The 9788-nt window shown below is 34.1% G+C and overlaps 1 protein-coding gene and 1 pseudogene across 2 annotated transcripts in view; one reads left to right on the top strand and one right to left on the bottom strand.

The window, feature by feature from the left end:
- RMI1 (RecQ mediated genome instability 1) overlaps nucleotides 1-8971 on the top strand; it is a 20859-nt gene extending 11888 nt beyond the window's left edge. For both annotated transcript variants that reach the window (XM_011372061.2, XM_011372063.2), the window contains exons 3-4: nucleotides 3409-3505; nucleotides 4313-8971. In XM_011372061.2, coding sequence (XP_011370363.1) covers nucleotides 4342-6216 — 1875 coding nt within the window. In that variant the 5' untranslated portion in view covers nucleotides 3409-3505; nucleotides 4313-4341 and the 3' untranslated portion in view covers nucleotides 6217-8971. The remainder of the gene's footprint in view (nucleotides 1-3408; nucleotides 3506-4312) is intronic.
- On the bottom strand, nucleotides 1964-3703 carry LOC105300052 (annotated as a pseudogene).
- Nucleotides 8972-9788: the final 817 nt, after the last annotated feature.

Raw genomic sequence — 9788 nt, forward strand, 5'->3', positions numbered from 1 at the left:
TAAGATTTTTTTTCTTTGTCCTTGATGCTTTGTCATTTCCCAGCTTTTAATGAAATAATTGACATATATCGCTGTATAAGCTTAGAGTGTGTTACATGGTGGTTTGATTTCCATATATTGTGAAATGATTATCAAAATAGGTTTAGTTAATATTCATCATCTCATAGATACAGTAAAAAGAAAAGAAAAACAATGTCTGTTTGTGATGAGAACTCTTAGGATCTACTCTCAACAACTTTCCTACGTATCATATAAATGATTAACTGTAATCATCATGCTGCACATTACATCCTTAATACTCATTTATTTATAACTGGAAATTTGTATTTTTGGACAATCTTCAAACATTATCTTTAAAAAAACCATTTCTTTCACCTCTTTCTATTTTCTCCTTCTGAAACTGATTACTTCAGTGTTGGAGTCTATCTTTCCTATGTAGCCTTTTAAAATCTTTTTTGCTTAATTTTTTAAATCTTTTTACTCTGTTCTAGGTAATTTCCAATGCATAAATTCTTTCATTTGTTTTTAGTTTGTTTATCCCATCTTTTGAATTTTTAATTTGAGAGACTTCCCCATTTCCAAGATTTCCAGTTGATTCTTTTTATAAATGGCTGTTATTTTTTATTATCTTCTATTCCTTAAGACTATAATTGTCCCACTTTAAAAGTATTTTTAGTATGTTCATGTATGTTTAAAAAGATTTTTAAGGGTGGCTCCATAGTTTAGTGGTTAGTACATCTGCTTTACGTGCAGAAAGTCCTAGGTTCATGCCCCAGGTGGAGCCACGGACCATACCCCGGGTGCACCAGTCCCTGGGTGTGCCAGGCCCCCCCCAGGTGTACCAGCCCCCCCGGGTGTACCAGCCCCCTCGCCCCCCAGTGCGCTAGGGGTGCCAGGCCCCAGGTGCACGCCCTGAGCGTGTGGGAGGAGACGCCCAGCCTTCAGAGATCCAGGTCTAAAAGGGGGACGGCAACATCCCTAGGTTAGGGGTGGAAGGTGGGGGGAATTAAAGAGAGGGGAAAAAAAAGATTTTTAAAAAAACATTTAAGATTCTTTGTTTAAATTTTTCTGCAGGCATAAATTCTCCTATTTGTTGTGTCTACTGATGTGGGAATTTTCCTCGAATACATTATTATTTTGGCTTTAGTGGTCATGTTGGATAGTTTTTCCCATGTGTGTTTTTCTTTTTTGTATGGTTTTGGAGTTGCTTTCAGCCTGATCCTCTGGCTGGCATAGTCTAGGTCAGGTGTTTCATTAGAGATTTGGATTTTTCTTTATGTAAATAGCCTACTTCTGGACTACAAGTTATATAGGCCCCTATGTAAGTTCCCTCCATAGGCCATAAGTAGGTGTTTGGTGGAATATTTTTTGGCCCAGTTCTAGCAAGGAGTCTGTTTCTGGTCTTTTAACCCATAATTGGGATGCTGGATCCTTGGAGCTTTGGAGCTTTAGCCTATGCTGTTTTTATCTAGTTGCCTTTTCCTTGGGGCTTTAGTACTCACTTACTACTCTAGGTTTCTCTTCTGTTCCTGGCCCACAAAGATCTTATTCTTTGTTATTGAGTGTAACTTTATATTTAAAGTTTTATTTTCTGTATATCCTTCTAGAGATCCTTTATGTATATATAAGGAAAGAAGAATATGCTTATTTTCTTTTCTTTTATACATTAAAGTTAGCACATTATATTTTGCTTTCCTTAGCAATAAGTTAGGAAGTATTTCCATTTGATAAATCAGAGAGCTGGTGTAGAGAGTGTTGGTTTCTTTGTTAAAGAGACATGCTGATTTGACTCTACATGGTTTATTTTCATCACAATGGGCAAGGGACCTTTCCTACCTTTTTACATTGTTTTCATATATAAACACACACACACACACACACACACACACATATATGGTTTATATATATGTATATATATACATAAACTCTCAATCATTTTCTTCAATACAAAGATTCACCTGGTCAGTAATTATAATGACCTTCTTAACTCCTTTGAAATATTATTCATGTAATCCTCACAACTATAACTCATCCTTTAAAATTTTAACTATTTGTTAAATGAATAATATGACTACTTGTTTAGGGTCACAGAGTGTGTAAGTGAAAAATAATTGGCGCCACAGTTTTTAAACTATTATCAGTACACCAATTAATAATATGTAACAAGTTCTTGAGTTCTGTCATCTAGTATTTTGAGTAAGAGAAACTAAAAGCAGCCCAAACAATTATACTAATATTCATTGTTCTAACCCTTAACCAGAAAGTACTATTTTAAGGCTGGCTGCTACTTAATACAGGTTACAAATAACTATTTACTACTTTTTTATAGATAAAATCCTTGACCTTTAAGAAAGCTTTAGGGGAAGAAAGTTTAATCTCTTTTTTTCAAAAAAAATTTTTTTTTTTACATCTAAGAAAGAAAAAGTTAGTATGGAATGTATATGTTTGAGCCTAAAGACATAGGAAACCAGACAATGTATATACTGAATAAATTTCCAAGAAATACAAGGTAAAAAATGAAATTTTTGGATAAGCTTTAAGTTTGTACAAAGAAATAAGATTTGCTATCTTCAAAAAGTGAAGGGACCTACTATATATGATTGCCTTTTCATAAGAAATAGCTCGAGCTTTGCTAATGCTTCATATTTCATGAAAGCATCTAAAATGCCAATCCATGGAACAGGTGCTTCTTTATTCTTTTATCTATTTATGCGGTAGTTTTCATGGATTTCTGGCTGATTTTGCAGGTAAAACTAAGAGATTATCCAGGATGTCATCCCTGCCCTGCTGGAAGTAGGTCTGGAGGATTGTTGTCTTCTCTTGGGTTTCTTCCTCCATCTCAGAGCCCCAGATTCTTTGGCCTCGAACTCTTTTTTTCCTCTGCACATGGTATTGTTCAGTTTTAGCCTGAGCTGCTTTGTCCTGCTTCAGCTTCTGGTCACTTGTGGGCCTTGGACACCTTCTGGGCAGCTTGTTTCTTGGCTTGCAGCAGCTGTTGGATGCCCTATGGCTGACTGGCCGCAGAGGTGGTGGTTCTGAGGCTGAGGTGAGCAGCCTAAATGGGCTGGATTACCCCTTGGGTCAGATGACCCAGCTGCCTAAGATCTGTTCCTGGGCTGGTGGCCTGCCAGCTGTCCTCTCCGATCTCCTTTAATTTTCATAGTAGCCCTAGGAAGTAACTATTATATAGACAAGGAAACAAGCTTAGAATGTATAAGTTTCTCATGGTCACTTGCTTCTGTTTATCTCACTCCAAACCTCATGTTTTTATTCTGTATTACCTACACTCTATCCTGATTGATAACGGGAACCTGAAAAACCATTCTGTCCAACTCTTGCACTCGTGAAAATAGGCCATCGATTCTTTTTGCAGCTTCCTCTTATAACCCTTACTGCTTTTGGTCTTAGCTCCCAGGGCTTTTCCTGAGTAGTAGAAGTTACAAGTGCTCCACTGAACAACCACTTCCAAGTCCTGTCATCAAATCTTAGGCTCCTGTTCTAAATGGTAAGTTTTCTTATGGACATATTAAAACTTTTATAAATTTTATCTCTTAGCCTCATCTGTAGAAGGAAAAAATATACTTTTGTGAACAGAGGGTTAATTAGTCTTTACTGTTTTGCTACTGTTTTATCATTCTGAGAAAATCAGAAGTATATTTACCTGGTAAGACTGTTGAGAATTATTTAGCCAAACAAATAACATGCTTTACATCAGCATAGTATTTATTGTTATTTGTTATAATTTTATCCTTAGAGCACATATTTAAGTGCTGTATGGTCAAACACAATGGTATGTTTTAATAGAATATGAATTAAATATATGAAAATGACCTTAGTGAATATCGTTTCTTAACTAGATTATCAGAATCTGGTTATTAATATAATCATAACTACTTTTTACTGCATGTCTACCATAGGTCTGACATTCTGCTTTACAAATGTTAATCATGTAATCCTCACAACAACCCTGTAAGATAGATGGTGGTATTGACATTCTAGTTATATGTGCTGCTGAAGCGAGCACGGTATTGACATTCTAAAGATGAAGAAAAAACTGGGTTAGAGAAGTTAAGAAATTTATATTAGGTCAGACAGCTTGTAATTTGGCAGAGCTAGCTTTCAGACTTTTGCTTTTCTCATTATGCCCTCTGATTACTTGTGATATTTGATTTTTGGCTATGTAGAAAGTCAAAGACTTTTAAGATGCTGAAGTGAGAAAAATCAAAAGGGTATGGTTATGCCTGTTTGTGCATTGTACAGAATTATAGACTATATTTAAGTGTACTGAATTATAATTTTTTTTTTTTTTTAGGTAACAGATATATCTTTTATTTAAAAGAAATGAGTGTGACTAGTATTGCATTAAGAGTTGAAACTTGGCTTTTAGCTACATGGCATGTTAAAGTACCTCTGATGTGGCTGGAAGCTTGTATTAACTGGATCCAAGAAGAAAATAATAATGTTAATTTGAGTCAGGCACAAATAAACAAACAAGTGTTTGAGCAATGGCTCCTAACTGATCTGAGAGATTTGGAGCATCCTCTTTTACCTGATGGCATTTTAGAAGTTCCAAAAGGAGAACTGAATGGGTTTTTTGCTCTGCAGATTAATTCATTAGTTGATGTAAGTCAACCTGCATATTCCCAGATACAAAAGTTGAGAGGAAAGAATAATATGAATGACCTAATTACAGCTGAAACACAAGTAACCCAAAAACCTTGGGAAACAAAACCTTCACGAATGTTGATGTTGCAGTTAACTGATGGAATTGTCCAAATGCAAGGAATGGAATATCAGCCTATTCCAGTTCTTCATAGTAATCTTCCTCCAGGTACAAAAATTTTGATTTATGGAAACATTTCTTTCCGTCTTGGTGTTCTCTTATTGAAACCAGAAAATGTGAAGGTGTTGGGAGGAGAAGTAGATGCTCTTTTAGAGGAATATGCACAAGAAAAAGTACTTGGAAGATTAATTGGGGAAACTGTTCCTATAGTTTCAGTCATACCAAATAATTCTAACCAAAGCATCCCTAGAATTACAGATGATCTCGATCTTGTGTTAGGGCCTTCTGATGAAGAACTCTTGGCAAGTCTTGATGAAAATGTTGAGCTTGCAGCAAAGAATGACACCTCTTTGGAAAGAGGATGTTTCAGCACAGGTAGTTCCTCAAATGCTTTCCCCCCAGGAGAGTCAGATTTTGAACGAGGACTTGCTATTTCTCTAAGACCAAAGGAGAAACCACCAAATCAATCTGTGCATTTCACTGATGGGGAATTAGATGACTTTTCATTGGCTGAGGCCTTGCTTTTGGAAGAAGCTGTCCAGAAAGAACAAATGGAGCCTAAAGAATTGCAGTCATTGACTTTGAACAGAATCACAGATGAAACAATAGAGAGATCTTCAGATAAACATAATACTTCAAATGATTTTTCTTTGATTTGCAAGTATGGAAACAATAATTGGAATGAAAAAAATTTATCTGAACGAATGACTAATGAAGACAAATCTTTTAGTTGTCTATCTGCTAGAGACAACAATAGTGTTTTTTCAGTTCATAATATACCACTCCCCCATGATTTTACAAATAAAGATAAGAACTCTGGGACAGATAATAAAGTAAAACCAACCATCAGCAGTTCAGATAGACATTCCTTAAATAATAAAATATTAAATGAAGAACTGGGCAGTTATGTACCAAAAAGTTCACAAATTTCTAATGAAAGCGATCACCATTTACAGAATTATTCTTTAAGATCATCAGAGAATAGCACTAATCTTTCTGTTGCCCTGGATTTGTATTCTCCACCCTTTATCTATTTGTCTGTTCTAATGGCCAGCAAACTAGAGGAAGTTACAACAGTGAAAGTCAAAGCATTTATTGTAACCTTAACTGGAAATCTCTCAAGTTCTGGTGGCATTTGGAGTATAACAGCAAAGATTTCTGATGGTACCGCATATTTAGATGTAGACTTTGTAGATGAAATACTTACTAGTCTGATAGGGTTTTCAGTACCAGAAATGAAAAAGTTAAAAAAGGATCCTCTTCAATACCAAAAGTTCCAGGAAGGTTTGCAGAAGTGTCAGAGAGATCTAATAGATTTGTGCTGTCTGATGACTATTTCCCTTAATCCCTCCTTGTCTAAAGCAATGGTACTGGCATTACAAGATGTTAATGTGGAACACCTTGAGAACCTAAAGAAGCGATTGAATAAATAATTTTCTAAAAGAGTAGAAAACAATGAAATACTTAGAATTAAATTTGTCCTTTTATTTTTGAAACTTTCCTTTCGTAAAAAAAAAGTTTCATGACATTTCAATATAATTTAAAAATGTTTAATCATGTTTGTGTGTTTAGGTTTTTTAAATAAATTTTTATAGTAACTATTAGATGAAGGAATTTGGTGACTCACTGTTACTGAGAAATTTGTTTTCCACTTGTAATTTCACATAATATGATTGCTATAAAGTATTGTACTGGTGTTTACTGGTGTGCCATATTGTTGAAAGTTAATTATAAATAGGTAGTTGTACTTTAATATGTTGAATACTCAAAAATTTGTTTATATTATTATACTTGGGAAAATGTAAGTCAGAATGTCAGGCTTTCAGATTCAAATGTTTTGCTGATTGTAAATGTTTGATATATTTAAGTCAAATAATATGTTAACAAGATATTTCAGAGAGTATATTGAATGGTTAAAAACTTATTTTCAAGGATAATTTATTGTAAATGGCATATTGGAAGCATTATGAAGGTGCAGTAAGTATTTCATGTTTTTGGATTAAAATAAGGTATTTATCCATGACTTTAGGTGTTATCCCCTTTCTGAATTAGCTCTACATATAAGCCTCTCTGGCTTTTTGGAAGTGCTGGCATTTTTTTTTAAAGGGAGACTGTTTATCACTTTTCCACTTTGTTATCAAAGTCACATATGAAAGGTAAAGTTATTTTGATTAATATTTTGTCTTTGAAAGTTTTAAGTGTTTTGAAATTTAAAACATTAAACAAACAAATAACAAAGTGAAGATGTGTTTTATTTTAGTTAAAATAATGTTATAGGAAAATATCTGGAAGTAAGATAAATACATATATAAAAATATGGTATAGACATAGTAGGAAAATATTTTAAAAATCTTTTGTTGCTCTTCGAAGGATGATAATCAGAGTTCAAGGCACAACACAGATTTTGCTGATGTTTGGCACTAATAGTAACCTCTTCTGTGTACTTGCTTGCATAGCTCTTTTACTATAAGAGATCTAAATGAGATGGCATTGTCTTTCTTCTAGATGTTCTCCGCTTGTATTCTTATCTCCGTGCGCAATGCTTGAAAACTGGAATTAGACTTTATTTTCTCCTCATATTCAGTCACTAAAGACTGGGTATAGTGCTTTACCATATCAATTCATCCTTTTGTATTGGTGCTTTGATTCTGGCTCTGGTCTTCTCTGGCCTGGATTATTCCAGTGGGTTTACTAATTAGTCTTTGCCTTATTTTGCCCTCAAACCTTTTCCCGTAATTCTGCCTGAACGATCTTTTAAGAATAAATTTTTTCTTCTTTTCTCTTCATTAACTTTTATTATCAACTTCCTCCTGCCCCTTTACTTGTGAAGGTGAAGTCCAAACTCTTAATCTAGTATGTAAGGTCTCTTGTGATCTGACTATTGCCTTTTCAGCCTCATCTTGCCCTGTTACTCTCCTTCTACCTCATCTGTCTCTAAATTTTAGTCAGACCAAATTATTTGTAGTTCCCCAAACGTGTAGGGAAATATATCTCATACTTTCATACTCAAGCTCATAGTATTCATGCTCCCTGATCTTATCTTCCAAATTCATTCATATTTTCAATTTAGCTTAAGATTTAGGTGCCCATCGAAGTGTTTCATGAAGTCCCCTACCAACTTTCATGCCCACTGTTGATATTATCAATGTTAGCTGGAATTGTTGTTATTAAGTTTAAAACCAATTTGGTGATCTAAAATTCCTGTATACAGAATTTAGGAAAAAAATTACTGTAAAACTTGTATATTTTTCAAGACATAAACTCATGCTTTTTAAAAGCTTAGTTGAAGTATAATGTATATAAAACAAACTACATTCATTAAAAGGGTACAATTTGATAAGCTTTAATAGTTATCTTGTTTACTTTTGGGTGCACAGGTGAGCTGGGAACCTTGGTGTAATGTGCAGAGGCACTTTGGTTATAGGTGTCTAATTGGTTGTTTAAAAAAAAGGAAGAGAAAAGAGAAATTGCTTTGATGCTGAGTTGATGCTGAGTCACCTTTGATAGTTATATATACCTGTGAAATCTGAAACCACCACCATAATCAAAACATTTCCATCATCGCCCTCCCCCGCAAATTTCCTCATGCCTCTCTGTAGTCTATCCCCCCACCCCCACCCCCTCCCCCACTCCAGGCCTCAGGCAATTAGTGATCTGGTTTTTTTTGTTGTTGCTATAAATTAGTTTGCATTCTCTTGCATTTTATGTAAATGGCATGATATGTACTCTTGTGTCTGGCTTCTTTTACTCAGCATAATGATTTTGAGGTTTAGCCATATTGTGTATTCAGGCATATATCAATATTTTGTTGCTGAGTAGTGTTGCATTGTGTGAATGTACACAATTTGTCACAAGTCTTAATGAACATATACTTTCATTTCTCTTGAGTATACACCTATGAGTAGAATGGTGGGATCATTGAAGTATATACTTAATTTTATAAGAAATTCCTGAACAGTTTTCCAAAGTGCTGGTATTGTTTTACATTCACGTGAGCAATGTGTGAGTTCTTTTAAATAAATGTTTACAGAGGTTGTTCATTTTTGTTGGAGAAATATTAAAAAATATATGTGAGTAAAGAAAACCACTAAAAAATCCTATGACAATATATAACAAGTTAACATTTTGGAGTATATTCTTGCCTTTTTTATACCTATTTTTAATAAAAGTTATACTGTATATACACTACTCTGTATTTTCCTTTTTTCCTTTAACGTGGGACTTTCTATTTCAGTAAGTAGAGTTATACCATCACTTTAAAAAACTATGTAATTATTCCATTGCTTCAATGCACAGTACACTGACATTAGCCATTTGGCTATTGTTGGACCTTTAGGTTGTTTCTACTTCCCATTTTTATAAATAATGTTATAGGGGACATCATTGTACAAATTGTATATTTCTCTAATTATTTCTTTATAATAAACTCCACGAGGAATGGCTGGCTCTAAAAACACACGCATTTTAAAGACAATACTTGTTTCCAGATTGCCTTCTAGCTTTTATTTTTTTTTTAACTAGCTTTGTATTCTTGGGCATGTTACTTAACTTTTTGCTCAAAAAGTTTCCTTATCCGTAAAATGGTAAAAGTGTATTGTTTTGAAGCCTTCTACTTTGTAAGTACGCATTGGTAGCTATCTTATTTATTTTTTAAAAAGTTCTTTCAGTACATATTCCTGCTGGGAGGGTTTAAGAGTTTGTGGTTTCTCAACCTCTCAAATACCTATGTAAGATATTATCATTAAAAAAAAAGGTCTTTGTTGATCTGGTCATTTGTTTGTATTTCTTTTGTTTATTGTCTTCCTTGATGGTGGTCTTAAATATTTCTCAAACATTGAGTTGAAAAATAAGACACCAAGTTTTCAGAACGATCTTTAATAATTAGTGAAAGACAGATGATTATCCCATAAATAAATTCAATCAATTTGGTAACTCCCTTTATATATTTGTGAATTCATACTGTTAGTATTTATTGTAGCTTTGAGATTCAGGGCAGCAGACCCAC

Source organism: Pteropus vampyrus, unplaced genomic scaffold (assembly GCF_000151845.1).
Source record: "Pteropus vampyrus isolate Shadow unplaced genomic scaffold, Pvam_2.0 Scaffold199, whole genome shotgun sequence".
NCBI classification, from domain to species: Eukaryota; Metazoa; Chordata; class Mammalia; order Chiroptera; family Pteropodidae; genus Pteropus; species Pteropus vampyrus.